This window comes from Scedosporium apiospermum, assembly GCF_000732125.1.
Source record: "Scedosporium apiospermum strain IHEM 14462 chromosome Unknown SEQ_SAPIO_0055, whole genome shotgun sequence".
Classification (NCBI taxonomy): Eukaryota; Fungi; Ascomycota; class Sordariomycetes; order Microascales; family Microascaceae; genus Scedosporium; species Scedosporium apiospermum.
Window position 1 is genome coordinate 308719 of NW_015971756.1, and position 16804 is coordinate 325522.

General features: G+C 53.1%; 4 protein-coding genes across 4 annotated transcripts; 3 read left to right on the plus strand and 1 right to left on the minus strand.

The window, feature by feature from the left end:
* Positions 1 to 1138: 1138 nt before the first annotated feature.
* On the plus strand, positions 1139 to 3800 carry SAPIO_CDS1300 (putative beta-mannosidase B; the record flags this gene model as incomplete). Its single annotated transcript, XM_016784601.1, has 2 exons — positions 1139 to 1651; positions 1746 to 3800. The coding sequence occupies 2 exons, from the start codon at positions 1139 to 1141 to the stop codon at positions 3798 to 3800; spliced, it is 2568 nt and encodes an 855-aa protein (XP_016645717.1).
* A 1058-nt stretch (positions 3801 to 4858) lies between these two features.
* Positions 4859 to 5915, plus strand: SAPIO_CDS1301 (uncharacterized protein; the record flags this gene model as incomplete). The annotated part of the gene is made up of 5 exons (XM_016784602.1): positions 4859 to 4872; positions 5275 to 5322; positions 5402 to 5648; positions 5741 to 5818; positions 5883 to 5915. The coding sequence occupies 5 exons, from the start codon at positions 4859 to 4861 to the stop codon at positions 5913 to 5915; spliced, it is 420 nt and encodes a 139-aa protein (XP_016645718.1).
* A 1588-nt stretch (positions 5916 to 7503) lies between these two features.
* SAPIO_CDS1302 (uncharacterized protein) lies at positions 7504 to 11444 on the minus strand (the record flags this gene model as incomplete). Its single annotated transcript, XM_016784603.1, has 2 exons — positions 7504 to 7823; positions 7928 to 11444. The coding sequence occupies 2 exons, from the start codon at positions 11442 to 11444 to the stop codon at positions 7504 to 7506; spliced, it is 3837 nt and encodes a 1278-aa protein (XP_016645719.1).
* A 3198-nt stretch (positions 11445 to 14642) lies between these two features.
* SAPIO_CDS1303 (uncharacterized protein) lies at positions 14643 to 16316 on the plus strand (the record flags this gene model as incomplete). Its single annotated transcript, XM_016784604.1, has 2 exons — positions 14643 to 15186; positions 15325 to 16316. The coding sequence occupies 2 exons, from the start codon at positions 14643 to 14645 to the stop codon at positions 16314 to 16316; spliced, it is 1536 nt and encodes a 511-aa protein (XP_016645720.1).
* Positions 16317 to 16804: the final 488 nt, after the last annotated feature.

A 16804-nucleotide genomic window follows, 5' to 3' on the forward strand; every position in this document is an offset into this window, starting at 1 on the left:
GGAAGTTGATATCACCTACCACTCCTCTCTGTGATACGAGCAAGCTAGGCCCTCTGGCTGCGCTCGGAAGATAGGACGGGAGCACATCGCCCCGTCCTGCGGACTTTAGCGACAATGGAAGGCAGGTTACCTGCTTGTTCCCCTTCCAAGCTTAGCAGCATCTGGAGAGAGGATCTGGTCCAAGCAAAGCGCAGCGCTTGTTCATCCCTAGCCTAAATTGAACGGCGGAGGAAATTCCTCCGCCCTTTTGGGGCGTCCGTGGCAGGCCGCTGTGGGGTTCAGTGGCGGCTTTTTACTTTACTGTGATGTACCAAACTGCGTCATACAGCTCTCCCAGCGACTGGTTGCACACGAAGCCACGGGCGGGCGCGACCAAGGTGTATTCGTATTTCACGTTGCCGGAACAATTTTTGGGGTGTGGTGTGGTACCTGCGGTCTCTACTCCGAAACTGCGCGCCGAATAGCAATTTGAAAGTCCCTAATAGCTGTTCGACCCGTTCTCTATTTGCATTTTCTCCGGCCCACTAGGTATCTCGTTGACGAGTGAAACGTTCTTGTTCCCATGTTGGGTGTTTGCTTCTGCTTTGCATAGATGAGTGAGGGAGCAGCTTGGCGGGAAGGAAGCGGAGGAGCTTGGAACAGGCAATCGATTACATCTAAGCTTTGGCTTCCCAAGCTCATAAGTAGGCTAGACGGCCCGTCTTCGATGTTGCGATTTCTTTTTTTCTTTTTTCGCTTTCTCTATCTAAAGCTCGCAATTGAGTTCACTCGAGAAATCGGGATTAGACGTGTTGTGAGTGCGCTGTCCAGTCGATTGTACTGTCTGTTTGGGTTGCAAGATCTGTGGGCTACCCCTCCATCTCCATCGCTCTTGCTTCCATTGAGCTGTCTTGGACCCCGCCAGGGAGCACCTTCCTTCCATTTGATCATTGCGTTATCCAGATTGTCATGTTACCGAGACAGAATCAACGGAACAACGACTTGTGCTGATATCTCGATTTAAAGTTACTAGGAAGAAAGAGCCTCGAGAAACGAGCAAGCCGTTGAAACCTCCGGTTTTCCAATTGAGCCTGTCTCAATTCCGTTCAATCACACTACTTACTGTATTCACTAATATAATCGTCCACCAACTATCACGATGGCCCGGAGATCCATCACTCCCCTCGACAAGGGCTGGCATTTCAAACAAGTCGACAAAGACTCGTCCGAGTACCTCCCAGTCGCCCAGTTCCCCACAAACATCCACCTCGATCTCATCCACCACAACCTCATCCCGGACCCCTTCATTGGCAAGAATGAGCTCCAAGTCCAATGGGTCGGCGAGGCCGTCTGGTCCTACCGCACCCACTTCGCCTCACCAGCGGATGCCCCCCAGGGTGCTAAGGCTGTCATTGCCTTTGACGGTCTGGATACCTTTGCGACGGTGAAGTTGAACGGCGAGGTGATCCTCGAGACCGAGAATATGTTTTTGCCAGAGAGGGTTGACGTCACGGGCAAGTTGAAGACTGATGGTGAGAATGAGCTTGAGATTACCTTTGATAGTGCCTACTTGAGGGGATGCAAGCTTGTGGATAAGTACCCTGAGCATAAATGGGGTTGCTGGAACGGCGATGTGTCTAGGTTGGCTGTGCGCAAGGCACAATACCACTGGGTAAGTCTTAAAGCGGTTTCCGTATAAGTCGCGGTTTGCCCTCCTCCCGTCTCCGTCTCTTGAAATTTAATTCCAACATGGTCTCTACTTCTAGGGATGGGACTGGGGCCCGACACTTTTGACCTGCGGTCCCTGGAGGCCAATCAACCTCGAGGTTTACGACTCGAGGATAGAAGATCTCTTCTTCGAAACGGACGTCGACCCCACCACCAAGACGGTCAAGGTCACCACCATCGCCCGTACCGAGGGCCCCGCATCCAAGGTCCGCTTCGACATCTCCCTTGATGGCACCCCCGTCTCCTCACAGACGATAAACGCCGCTGCCGGAGCCGACACCAAAACGGAATTCACCATCACCAACGCCAAGCTCTGGTATCCTATCCGCTACGGCGACCAGACGCTCTACACCATCACTGCCACTCTCCTTGCCAGCTCCGATGAGATAGAAGTCGACACTGTCTCCAAGAAAACGGGTTTCCGCAAGGCTGAGCTCGTCCAGCAACCCCTTGAGGAGCAACCTGGAACTTCCTTCTTCTTCCGCGTCAACGGCATTCCCGTTTTCTGCGGAGGCAGCGACTGGATCCCCGCCGACAACTTCGTCCCTCGCATTACCCGCGAGACCTACCGGAACTGGATCCGCCTCCTCGCCGATGGCAACCAGTTCATGATTCGAGTATGGGGAGGTGGCATCTACGAAGAGGCCGCTTTCTACGAGGCTTGTGACGAGTTTGGTATCCTAGTATGGCAAGACTTCATGTTTGGCTGCGGCAACTACCCGGCCTGGCCCGAACTGCTAAAATCCATCGAACGCGAGGCCGTCGCGAACGTCAAGGCCCTCCGCCATCACCCGTCCATCGTCATCTGGGCCGGCAACAACGAGGATTACCAGTACCAGGAGAGCGAGAACCTCACCTACGACTTCGACAACAAGGACGCCGAGAGCTGGCTCAAGACGGACTTCCCCGCTCGGTACATTTACGAAAAGGTGCTCGACGACGTGTGCAGGGAGCACATCCCGGGAACGTTTTACCACTACGGCAGCCCCTGGGGAGGGAAAGATACCCGCGATCCAACGGTCGGCGACATTCATCAGTGGAACGTGTGGCACGGCACGCAAGAAAAGTACCAAAACTTCGACACCCTCGTGGGCCGCTTCGTGTCCGAGTTCGGAATGCAGGCTTTCCCCTCGGTGAAGACCATAGACCAGTACCTGCCGCTCGGCCGCGACGACCCGGACCGCTACCCGCAGTCGTCGACCGTCGACTTCCACAATAAGGCGGAAGGCCACGAACGCCGCATCGCGCTCTACCTCGTCGAAAACATGCGGTACGCGCCGGACCCCCTCGAGCACTTTGTCTACTGCACGCAGCTCATGCAAGCCGAATGTCTCGCCTCCGCCTACCGCCTCTGGAAGCGTCAGTGGAAGGGCCCCAACCGCGAGTACTGCGGCGGGGCGCTCGTGTGGCAGATCAACGATTGCTGGCCCGTGACGAGCTGGTCCATGTGTGACTACTACCTTAGACCGAAGCACGCGTACTACACCGTCAAGCGCGAGATGGCGCCCCTCAGCATCGGCATCACGCGCCGCGAGCACCGCCATCCGCGGGATAAGCACACGCGCGTGCACATCGACACGAAAACCCGCGTGGAGATCTGGGGATCTAACCTCGCGCTCGAGGACGTCACGGTCGACTGCGTCGTGAAAGCGTGGGACGTCGAGACGGCCGAGCGGACGTTTTCGCAGACGGTGCGCGGGTCCTTGCTGCTCCCCGCCAACAGGTCCACGGAGATCGCGGCGCTGGATGTGCCCGTGAGGAATCCCGGCGACGAGGCGCGCACGGTGGTTGCGGCGTATTTGTATCGCGGGGAGGAGAAGTTGGCGCGGTATGTTAATTGGCCTGAGCCGTTGAAGTATTTGCACTTGAGGAAGCCGGAGGCGTTGAAGGCTGTGCTTGTTGATGGGGGTGAGAGGGTGGAGGTTAGTGCTGAGGTGCCGGTTAAGGGGGTTGCGCTTGAGTGTGAGGATGATGGTGTGGTTTTCGGGGATAATCTTGTGGATGTTGTGCCTGGGGAGGTTGTCAGTATTCCCGTTAGGGGAGCGACGGAGGAGACGGTTCTCACGACGAGGTATTTGAGCATGTTGAATTAGACAAGGTCAGGGGAAGAGTGGTTGGTAGAGTCTCGCTCATGTCATAGAATGAAGGATTTTGATTTTCACTATTTTCTTCTTTTCTTCTTGTCAAAGCACACGATTCAACGTAGGCAAATAAATTCCATTCCGTATATTCAAATTGAACAGTTTACATGAACTTTGAAAAATACAAACAAAAAAAAAAACACTAGTAATATGAAATAAAATATCGGAGCTCTAGGAGCCTTATCCGTGTAGGGGCAAATTCAAGACGGATACGGACTATGATCCTCCAGTTAGATCTTGCAGCTTTCTTCTTTCTAGTGAAAAGAAAAATTCGTTCAGGAAAAACCCAGAAGGGGTCTCCTTCAGAATCTTTTCCAGACCGGCTTGAACTTCGTCTCGGGACACAGGACGTGGTCGAGGGAGGTTGGACCCCGTGGGAGGGCGGGGTAAGCCAGGCTGTTTTGAGGCTGCTAACGGGTAGAAAAGAAATCGACGATAAGAGATGGGAGGTAGCTTGAGGCTTCAGAGCGTAGAGCGGAGCAAAAAGTGAAGATGTGAAGAGTCGGAGGGTTCCGAGTCACGATACGCCCGGAAGAAAATGGCACGATACAGGCTTCGATATTAGAAGCTGATGTGTTCATTCACTTCGCTTGAAATGAGGTCCATCAATGCTGGACGGCCCCGACTCTCTCGTTGATCCGGATCTCGGTCTCGGATTGAGTTCTTAGACTCTCCGGTCCTGAAATTTTCGTAAGGGAAAAGGAGAGAGCCTCCAGAAAATATTTTGGACAGAAGTCACAAGTCTCCATCCCACTTATCGCCACGTGACCCTTATCTCCCCACCAAAGTACCTTTGGTGCCAATTCCACGCCGATTCCCCATTGTAGGGTTTCTCACCCCACAAGGGCAAAATTCCCCCTCCCCCCCGAAGAACGAACCTTTGTGTTGACGAATTCGACGTTATCAATTTTCTCAAAGGCCTTCTTTTTTCCTTTCCCACGATACCCCCATTTCCCTTCAAACAACCCCCTCCCCTTTTAACACAGGAAATCCCTTGATTTACAGTCACAATGGCCAAGACTGGGTAAGTGATGTTTCGTGTTTTTATTTTCTTGGAGGAGACGCTCGAATTTGCCCGGTCGTTCGAGGAACGGTTTGGCAGGGAAGGGTTGCGATACGAACAAGCAAGAAAAAAATAAATCGATCGACGAAACGTGTGCGAGGCGAACTTTCGAGGCACCCACTGAGGGTTTACGACGAAACGGCGACGAGGAGGGATCTCATGATACTGTTTGGTCTGAGGAGGGGATACTTGAAAGAGAATTACATGGAGGACGATTGGATTTCGACATTCCTCGTCAATACTTGAGGAACCCGCCGTAACCGAACAATCTATCGCCGAAACCTTTCCCTGCCAACCGACAGAAATCTTCTCTCTGCATCGCGAAAGAATCCATGGTGGAAAAAATGGCTGACTTGTTCCTAGACGTGGTGCCCCCGGTGGCAAGCTCAAGATGACTCTCGGTCTCCCTGTGTACGTCCTGACTCCTTGACTCGCTTTTGCGTTTCACTCCCTCTTCGAGGAGACCAACAGAGCTAACAACCACCCCCAGCGGAGCCGTGATGAACTGCGCTGACAACTCCGGCGCCCGAAACCTCTACATCATCTCCGTCAAGGGTATCGGCGCCCGCCTCAACAGGCTCCCCGCCGGCGGCGTCGGCGACATGGTCATGGCCACCGTCAAGAAGGGAAAGCCCGAGCTCCGGAAGAAGGTCCACCCCGCCGTCATCGTCAGGCAGTCCAAGCCCTGGAAGCGGTTCGATGGTGTTTTCCTCTACTTTGAGGATAACGCCGGTGTTGTACGTATCCGCCCTCTCAAACTTTCTTGTCGGCGGAAGGAAGAATATGGCGAGGCTTGGAAGTTCGTTACTGACGCGTTGGTGATTTGCAGATCGTCAACCCCAAGGGTGAGATGAAGGGCTCTGCCATCACCGGTCCCGTAGGAAAGGAGGCTGCCGAGCTATGGCCCGTACGTCAACCCCCCCTTCCCTCTTCTTCCCCTCCTCGTCGAACGAAACTGACTCCTCCCATAGCGTATCGCCTCCAACTCCGGTGTCGTCATGTAAAATCCCCTCGGTACATGGATGGTGTTTGGAGCGAAAAAGGGAAATCAAATTTAAAAAAACTAAAGCCGGAAAAAAATCCAAAAAGGGAACCTACTAAACCACGAAGGGAGGGAGGATACAAAGGGCGGAAATAAACTTAAAGGGTAGTGGAAATTTCATCATGAAATGGAGTTCAAGTTCTTTTTTTTCTTTTCCTTCGCATACCCGCCAACGAACAAGCATATCCTTGAGACACGAGCATTTGATACGAAGTTCTTGGAAGTGTGTTTCCTTTGTCCCGATTATTTGGTTTTCGAATCTCCTTGAACCCGATCTAAACCTTCTCCCGAACCGCATCGACTCCTATATCGGATATACTCTCTCCTATGCGGAAACCGAAGTGGATATGGAACGACGGAACGAACCTCTGAACTATGCCTTCCTTCTCGAATGGACCCTTGGGTTTTGAGCTGATGGAGGTAGACAAAATGAAATAGAACATATTGTCACCAAATGACGAAGCAGACTCCAGCCGTAGCAGCCCTGTTCGAGAATTTCCCGTAGAACGTCCTTCATCCCCCTTTCCCTGTCCTTCATGAATCGCTGTAACGTCTACTATTCTACACCCAGGACGGAGACTACTTAGACCAGGACAGAGACTACTTAAACTACGAGGCGCGATTGCGATGTTTCACTTTTCTATTCTCTGCTACTCTAGCCAGAGTACCTAATTAGAAGAAAAGAAGGAGAAAGACAACCTCAAAATGAAGGGAAAAAGAAAAATAGCAAATCGGGAAAAGCCAGAGCATACGCCCTCAGTCTTTATCACGCTTCCATTCACTTTTTCTCATATCCATCGATCCCTGCGTTCCCTTCCAATAGCCCTTTTCCGAACGCCATTATGCACCTGAGCCCCTTCCATTGCACTGGAGACTTGACGAAAAAGAGAAGAAAACAAAACAAAGAAGAAGAAAAAAAAAGCAAACAGAAAAGAAGAAGTGAATACATTAGTGCCTCGGTGACGAAACCACTAGCAGTTTAATCGAGAAAGAAAAATAAAATGACAAAAGCCAACTGCCTTTTTTTGGTAACCAAACAGCCCCCATTGAGCTGATGATGTGTTCGCGCCGAGGAAATGCGTATGCGAGTGAGTGCTTCGATGCTCGAGAAATTTCAACTTCTCGTCCATCCTTGACGAGAAATTTCAACTTCTCGTCCATCCTTGACGAGAAATAAGACAACAAGGAAAAGGAGAGGGAGTCGAAGAAAGAAAAACAAAGCTCCATTTGTCCGTCTAATGATGCTGGTATCGTGTCGGTGTGTCTTATTGGAGGGTTCGAGTTGCATCCCTCGGTATCGTAAATCGTTTCGTAGAGGTATATAGTAGCATATGATACAATCTCGGAATTGTACCAAGTTGTCCTAAGTGGCAGCGTCTCCTGGCGGCCTCGGAATTGGCTCTTCGAGTACCGTAGATAGACGGAAGGGGAGGAAGGGTAGAGGAGGGAATGAAAGTGTGGAACGATGCGTTCTTGTGGCGGGAGAACGGCCTCGTATATTAGGGGATTCATGTGCATGGTGAGGTCGTGCACGGTAATGCCTGCTCAGTTTACTGAGAGGTCTTGCCCTTTCCCTTATGATCCTTGACGGCGATCTTGGGCATCTTGGCAGCCTTGATTGGCTTGGGGCCCTTGGAAGCCTTCGCGGTCGCAAAATGCGTATCGGTCGTAGGACTCGGCTCGGCAGTCGTAGGTTGGGTGTTCGTGGCATCGGTTGTGGCACTGGGTGCCTTGCTGGCGGCATCTTCGCCCGCCTCGGCATTATTATCGTCGCCGTCGTTCGTTCCGGCAGCCTTTTCGGCCTTCTTTCGGGCAAGTGTTGCCTTTCGCTTGTCAACAGCTTGCTGCATCGACCCGCTCGCCCATCGGCCTATTGAGGAAGAAGAAAGTCAGTATGCGAATGATTGAACGAAATGCATGACGAATATAATAAAAACAGTGTTTTTCCTCCCTTCAACAATGGAAATGACTTACTCTTCATGGAGCGCGACATCTTTTCGGACTTTGAGAGAGCTGCGTATTGTTGTGCGCTCATGCCTCCGAGGGGACCCTGGCCATCGGCAGACGGGGAGGCATCTACTGGTTGTTGGGCACGGGCACCCTTGGCAGGCGCCTTAGAGGGTGTCTTCTTCGGCCCAGTGGCCTTCTTCCTGCCCGAAGTCGCATCGGTAGCGTGATGCGTAAGGCTAATCGTAGGGGTAGGGCCGGATGGTGCTCCGTTGATCGAGGGGCCAACTCCCGAGTTCAAGAACTTGATTCGAGGGCGCTGTTCTTGCGCTTGATGGGGCTCAGCGTGCTGGCTGCTGCCGCTGACAACTCCATCATGGAGCGAAGGGAGCTGTAGGGTGTGGTTGGCACTACTCTCCTCGGCTTTCTTGGTCGCCCTTCTGGCTCTCTTGGTCTTGGGCTGCTGGTCTTCAGCATACTCATCACCCGTATCTCGGAACTTGCGCTGACGCTTAGGACGGAATGAGTATGATGAATCCGCCGAGCCTTCACTAGAGACCGACGAGGAAGTACCAGGCCGCGAGTCCTCGGTCGTGCTCGCGGCGGACGGGGCGTTGGATAAAGCCCTGATATTCTTGGCGCCCGGCTTGAGAGTGACAATGCGTTGATTCTTCCTTGGGGGCGAATTTTCGACCTCATGATCATCTTCCTCCTTCAGATAGATACCAGAGTGGTGGTGGGAATTGGTTGTAGAGACGGCAGGATGACGGGAGCCTGCAGCTTCGTTGGCTGCAGCTTGCTGTGCCTTATTAGTAGCACGACGAATGCGCTTGGCGGGAGGTGGTTGCATAGTTTCATCGTGGAGAGGAGCGTGGTTAACTCCATCGCCTGCAGCGGATGATGAGGTTGCGAGAAACGACTCAGTAGGTGAGGCAGCTCGCTTGCCCCGACCTCGCTTGGTCCTTCCGTCAGTGTGGGGAGTTGTGTTAGCGGAAACGCCGTTGATAAGAGTCGGATCCTGGGCTGCAGAAGCGAGTGTATCGTGATCCTCGGTATAACTTTCGACGAGCCGACTGCCACGCTTGCGTCTCTGGGGGACAGGAGTAGCGCTCCGACTGGTAGCGGCGGTGGCAGGATCGAACAATTCGCGCGGCTTCCGGATGCGCTTGCCGGACATATGCGGGCCGCTTTCATCAGCGGCCTCGGTGGCTTTAGCGGATCGAAGTGGGTCACTGCGTAGAGTTCGGCGGGGTTCACCGCCATCTTCCATGTCGCCAGGATATCGCTGGGCGATGGGATCTTGCTTTCCAACCTTTGCTTGATGACTGTCGTACCGGAAGCCGTAGGCAGCGGCTTGGATACGGTCCTGATGGCGCTGATACGCAGTCTCCTTCTCTTCTTGAGTCATCTTGGCTCGGTAGCCCTTAAGAACAAAAGTTTTGCGAGTGACCTTCGCAGATCTCTTCTCCATCTGTTCGTAGGCTTCATCATGAGCCTTGCGGCGTTCGATGTTCTCGTGATCATCGACAATGGCGCCAAGTTGGAGGTACTCCTCTTGCAAGGCAACTAGAGCGCCATCGATATGGGCACACATGGCATAGAGGTCCTCGTCCGACATGTCCTTGTAATTTTGGAGGACTTCTTTAAACTCATCGGTATCCCTGAGGCGGGGATACTCATAGAACTTTTGCGTCTGGAGTTCATCAGGGGTTTGAGTCGCCGCATCATCAGGATCATCATCTTCGTTCGCAGCAGGGCTACTGGCTGCGGTGGCGTGATTGAGATCGGGAACGGGGGAGTTCAGGGTGGACGGCTCTAGACCGGGCGACGCCGCGCCAGACTCAACAGGCTCGTCAGGATCCTCCTGGTCTGCATCAACAGGAAGTTCCGCATCATCGTCAGCCTGGATAGTAGTGTCTCCGTCAAGTGGCTTAGTAGTAGGCGTGGAGAATGTCTTTCCGCTGCCGTTCGAGACTTCCGCTTCGCCAATCTGGGGCAGGCGGCTCTCGGGGTGTTTGACCCATTGGCCCTCAAGATGGGGTGTTAAATGCGACCAAGGCTTGACAGGGGCAGCGGGGACTTGAGGAGGTTCGATGACCGTAGGATGGCTCTCGGGCTTAATTTCCTTAACCATGGGGACAACAGTACTTTCGCCAACAGTCTTGGCTTCGGTCGTAACTGCGTCCGAAGGAGATGGTTCCTTAGGGACAATTGCATCCTTCGGGGCGATGTTCGTAGCCGCGTCGTCAGTGTCAGTGGGAGGCGTGACAGTAATGGCGACAGTTGTATCGGTGGTTGACTGGTCAGAATCAATGTTGGTAGACTCAGCGGGCTGGAGGACTTCTGGTTGGATCTCCGGTTGGGTTTCTGACTGGGTCTTTTCGCTCTCAAGGTGATTTTCTGTGACTTCAGTGACCGGAGCATCAACTACCGTAGGGGTTGCGGTTGCCATGGAAGAGCCGGTAAGAGCTGTCATTGGAGGTGCGGACTTGGATCTGCCAGCATCGATGGCTGCAAGGGTCGTCGCAGATGAATCATCGAGGATTTGACTCCCGGTGTGTTGCTCCAGCTCAATTCGGGGAGCCATGGAACGGCCACGCGGCCTACTGACCTGCTCTTCAGATGGAGCTTGGATGTCGCTTGTTGCAGCAACTGAAGAAGGGAGTTCGGCACCAGTAGTGGTGCTCTCAGCAGGTGGGACTTGATCCTGGTCGGTCTCATTCACGGCGTGAGAGACGGGCTCCTTCTCTTCGAAAACTTGGGGCGGCATGGCAGCATGCTCTTCGGAAAGGCCGGCGTCCGCGTGTAGGCGAGGATCAATATCAATGGGCTCGGGGGATTTGGTAATGTGAGAGGTTAGAGCCTCGGCCTCCCTGATAAGGGCTTCTGAAGGGAGGGGGAACTTGATGACGAAATGTTCGGGGAGGGCGTCCTGGACTGGGGAATGGGGAGGCTCGCCGTTACCATCGTCGGAAGGCTGGAGCAGCGAAGACGATTCATGATAGTCGGACTCATTTAGACGTCCGCCGACTTCGATGGTATCCTTGACATCGTTCTCGTCGGCGAATTCGGTATAAGACTTAGTCTCCGCAGTCCTTCGAGAAGGGTTCTTCCTCCTTGGAGAGCCATCGTAGTGAAGAACTTCATAAGCGGTGGCGCGCCGCCTAGCAGGCGGACCGAAGTCTACCTCGTCGTCGTGGTCGGCCCTCCTCTTGCGGCCGCGAGTAGAAGCAGAAGCGGGACCAACCTGGGACTTAACGCGAGTTGGAGTGGCTTCCTCATTGGCCTCTTCAAAAGTGTAATCAATCCGAGTCCTCCTACGGAGTGAGTGGCCACCCTTTTGATTCGTGTCTTCAGGCTCATCATTGGCACCATCAAAGAACTCAGTGGTCTTTGACCTCTTCCGAGGGAGGGAGGCAGGTGGCTGAATGGGATCCGTATCTATGGGTTGATACTCTGCCGACTGTGAGGCAGACCCGACAGGAGCTGGCAGCGTCTTACGGCGACCGGCTCCCCGGGGCTTTCCTCCGCGGGCCGACTGCATGATGATAAAAAAAAAAAGAACGCAATGCGTCACTAATATCAATGAGGACTATCCGATCGGTTAGATTTCGTAAGCTTGAGTAGAAAGAAAGAGCGCGAGGCTCGGGAAAGTGACAGACGGTTAAAACGATGTGGCAAAGGGGAAGAGGGTGAGATGGTAAAAGTAAGATGACGTTTGCCAGGGAGGATGAGGCGGTGTTTTCTTTCTTTATGACGACGTGCCCATGAGGAAGAGAGAAGAATAGGAAAGGGGGGGACGGGGCGCTGGAGTAAAGAAATAAAGGCAGCAACAGCTGGAGGAAAAGGTGAGGGAGATGATGTGTATGTGTGGGTGGATGTGGATGTGGACGTTGTGCTGTGTGTAGATGGAGAATGTCACGGAAGGCAGTAAAAATGGGAAATTCGCCCAGGCGTGGTGCAACACGTGGAAGGGGGCAGCGGAGAACTCGGCGGCCACCAGAACAACGACAACAAGGCGGAAAAACGAGAAAAATGAAGCATTCGATTCCTTGAATCGAGGAGATGGCGCCTTCGCATGAGAAAAATAGGCGCGAGGACGGGAACAGACGTGGATGTAGGGAATCGTTGCAGGCTACGGCGGTCCAGGCAGGCCCAAGCCGCAGACCGGAGAACCAGGAAAAGGAGAAAATAGACGACTTACTCAAATAGATGCTCTCTTAAAAATAGAAGGCGATGTTCCTTGGCACCCAGATAATCCGGATTCGGACAGTAGAAGATGTTTGAGGGTGTCTAGAGGAGGGATATGTCGATGAGCGGATGTGTAAAAGAGGATGAAAAGAGGGCGAGATTTGACACGGAGTGGATGTTTGGTGTGGATGGGATGTATATCACTAGACCCAGCAGAGCCGGTAATAGTGGCAATAAAGAGATGCAGGAAAAAGGATGGCGGATGGGCGGACTCAGAAGAAGGAGATGACAATGAATAGAGTGAGGGAACGAGAAGTGATAGAAGATGGAATCGGCGTGTATGTGGTGTAGGAAGCATGAAGCGTTGAGGTGTTGCAGTGTATGAGAGTGCAGGTTTGCCGGAATGGCGACGGTAATGAGCGAGAAAATTAGACTGACCTTTTCTCTCGCGTGGCTGTTGTGGGCTCTCTCTTCCGAAATAAGAAGAGGGAAGACCAGAGGAGCGTGGCAATGCGCGTCTATTGAGAGAAGCGCGATGAATAAAAAATCGAAAAGATGAACAATTAAAGCTCTCGTGAATTGACGAGCGCAGCCTTTGTTTTTGCGGAGCGGGTTGGCGGGAAGGAGCGAGTGGTGATATCAAGGAAGGGCTGCAAGCGGCATCTCATCTCGTGCAAGTGCGAGCGAGAGTGCAAGTGAAAGTGGGCAAAAAAGTCTTAGTCGCTGAGATCCGGTCAGGCTGGCCAGACCCAGAGCCTCATCCTGTTTGGCGCTGGCACTGTTAGCTTCAGTGGGTTCGCAAGTGCACTAACAGCGAATTTTAAGCTCCTTCGAAGTACCCGCTGTATGGGCCGCACACTTTAACGGTACAAGCTGATTTGGGCTCCGCGTCTCCCCTTTTTTTTGGCCACTTTAAAACTGGAATTTTCTCATTGGCTGCCCACTCTCATCCGATACCCTTGCACAGTGCGCCCACGCCCCCCGTGATGTAACCCCTTTGCTGCTTGTTGATTTCGAAGACGAACCCGGCCGAGGATATTCGGCAGCGCTGCATCGACCCTACACCCTCGATGGATCATGTAGGCCACGAGAATCATCTAGCTCTTCTATTCAATCGCGCAGTAACCGATAAAGTAGAGCGCCCACGAGAGTGTCCATCCGGGTATCCCAACACGTCGCTCCCCATCATCCGCCTTTGCAAACCTTGGTCATTAACACGCAGGGTCTTCATTGTACAGTTCCTCGTACTGTACGACTTCCAAAACCGGCAGTCTCTCTCTACGTACCTTCGTACTTTCGTACCTTCGTACCCGCTTGACGCTTGATGCTTGACGCTTGACACGTAGGACTATCTCCGTACCGTACCGAGTCAAGTACTGCAAACGGGCTACTGGCAGATGGTATGACAGCAGGACTGTTGTAAGATTTCGATTGAACTGGTAAACACATATTACGGCTCGATGCATCAACATGGATATAGCAGTAAGTTTACAATGGGCATTGAAGCAAATCTGGCCCACAACAGAAGTGCCTTGTGTCTCCTAGGGTTGGAATGCGGAATGGGGAATGGATCTTATCCGTGGCACCATTCAGCCATTTGTGGATTGGACTGGAGATCCAAATACACCTGACGAGACACACGATACGCAATACGGAGTATGGGTCTATGACAGATCAATGTGGCATCTGCGTCTGCAGACTTCATAGCGGCCCAGCTAGCAAAAGCCTTGCCTTTAACACAATCTTCTGGAGCCAGAGAGCCCAATCGCTTTTGTGTTGAAATCTTCTTGGATCTTCCTTCAATCCTGCTGTGGACTTAAAAATGGTTCAGTTCTTGTAGATTTCGGTCCCCCACAGTGTCCGCTGCGTTTCCCAATTTACTGTATTCGGTGTTAACCTCATTGAGCTCTAACACCCTCGACCTTGTCCGAGAAGAGCCAAACGGGCCAATCCCTGACATTTATTACTTGGGCATCCTAAAATAAGACGACATGGAAATCAAGAAAGCGTCTTTTTCAAGTCCTTGATGGAATGAAGAAATACGAGAGACTTTCAGCAGAGCCTCTCTACACTTTTCCAGGTTTCAAGCACCACAACACACTGACTTGTTGGAAGCAGCAAATGTTTCAATGCAGGAAACCCGATGGCGGTTCAGGCGGACCATGTCGAATTAAAGCCAACATGAAGTGACCCTGCATCAAATCAAATATTAAACCGGGACCCGAGAATGTACCTCCGCAGCGTCCACTCCACTTATGTGGTACATTCCACTAAACTCAGCAAACTAACAATTGAACGCAACCGTCATGGTACTTCATACAGGGCCCCTCATCATCATCCCGTGACTTGATCCTCATCATACATTATACATGCAGGCTCCAGTTCCAACAACACCGACCTGATCCTAGCAATCTTTTGAACATTAACGTCAGACCTTTTGTTGCCCAGACAAAGGCTTAAAACCACCTCCTCCATTCAACTTTAAATTACCGTTTCCATTCTCCCTTCAAACGAGCTACCCTTCACAACCAAGAGCCCAAATTCAACAACCATGGCCGCCGCCAAACGCACCAAAGCTGCCCCAACCGACGACGAGCTCGGCGAGCTCTTCGAAGGCATCGGCCCCGACACCGCCAGCAAGAAATCCTCCAAGCCCAAGCCCACCTCCGCCGCGGCCAAAGCCATCGCCGACCAGGACATCCTCGCCGAGCTCGAGAACGAGCTGAGCGCCCAAACCCCACCTTCCCGACCCCATACCCCGAGGATCAGGGACCACCCCGGCGCCAAGGGGACCCCCGGACGGAAATCCGTCGAGGATAGGTCTGTCCCTCGCAAGTCGACGGAGAGCGCGAGTTCGCTTCGTGCGAGCTTCACGCCGAGTGCTACGAGCTCGGATTTGTACGAGTCGGAGAAGAAGGCACCTGCTGGGCACCAACAACAGCAGCAGCAGCAGCAAGCTCAGCAAGGGGGTGGTTGGTGGGGGAATATCTTTAGCACGGCTACGGCCGCTATGAAGACTGCGGAGGCTGCTGTGAAGGATCTGCAGCAGAGCGAGGAGGCGAAGAAGTGGACGGAACAGGTCAAGGGAAACGTTGGTGTGCTTAGAGGCTTTGGTACAGCCCCCCCTGCCCCTCTAACATCTCGCCCAACTTCCACCGTCACTGCTTGAAAGCTATTGATTTTACGGAAAAGGAAAAAAGCCAACTAATACGAATAACCTTCTGTTCTAACAGGCGATGAACTCCGACATCGAGCCATGCCCACCTTCACCAACATCCTCCACACCCTCGCCCCGCCCATCAGCTCCCACGAACGTCTCCACATCCACATCACCCACGACCTTGTCGGCTACCCCTCCCTCGACCCCATGATCCACGACGTTTTCGGCCGCGTCATGTCCCAGGTCGAAGGCGGCGACCTCCTCGTCATCCAGCGCGGTCAGGAAATGACCGGCAAGCGCTCCTCCGGCCAAGACGCGACGGGCTGGCGCGACGGACCCTGGTGGCGAGCCGTCGACCCCCCTCGCGACATGGGCATCGTCAAGGGCCTCAGCGAGGCCACGAAGCTGTGCCGCGCCAACGCCGAGGGCTACGCGAACGAGTACTTCGCCTCGCGCGGTGGCATCGAGGAGGCACGCGTGCGCGCTACGGAACCCTTGAGCGCTACGAATCCTGTGCGTACGTCGGACCTGTTCCTCTCCGTGCAGGCCGTCGGGCTCGATGCCGATAACGCCCTGTTCGCGCGCACCGCGGCTGTCGAGAAGGAAAAGGAGGACTCGACCATCAAAGCCCAAGAGCTCCCCGACGAACTCGTCTGCTTCGCCGTCTTCATCCTCGATCCCGTCCACGAGATCGAGTACTCCACCCTCAGCCAGTCCATCCCCGCCCGCTGGATCAAGTGGCTCGATGCCCCCTCCCCCTTGACCCCTACATCCGGCGACGACACCACCACCGATTCCCAATCTGAGGCTGTTGCTGCTTCTTATCTCCCCGCTACCACGCCCGAGGAGATTAGGGAGATCGTCGAGGCGGGCGGCGTTGACCCTCGCGAGTGGGTTGCCGAGTGGGTCGAGGAGTCCCTTTCCCTTGCCACGGGCATCGTTGCTCAGCGCTACGTCGCTAGGAGGATGGGTGTCGGTGAGGGCGGTATTGGGAGGGGGAAGAAGAGGATGGAGGAGTTAGTGCAGGACGGGGCTGGTGAGGCTGCTAGGGCTGGCTTGATTTAGAGCTTTGCAATGCCTCGTTCTTCCTCCCCTTTTATCTTTTCCTTTTATAATTATCTCCTGTAAATGGTGCTCATTGTTACACTCGAATTAGTTATGTATTCTCCTCCCCCTACACTTAGTTTTTGATATCTCCTTTTTTTTTTTTTTTCGCTTTCTCGTCTGGTCCGGGTCATCTGGAGTTTGGAAGGGCTTGTACTTGTTAAATTCGTGAAAGGAAACAACGAATCGAAACCTATTACCTATAAATACCAAGCGAACATGTCTCTATCTATATTACTGAGTTGCTTGCCAATTCCCAACCCTAGTTGCTTGAGAAAATACACGTCAACATCGGGTTAATTGCACTTTTTGCCCAATTATAAAAGTTCAGGGACGATTTCCCTCCGACATATCCTCCCTGATCCGCGAAGGTATACTACGAACAAGTTTATATGGGTCCCCAACATAATACAAAATACATCCATCTCGAACATCACACACGGCTTCGA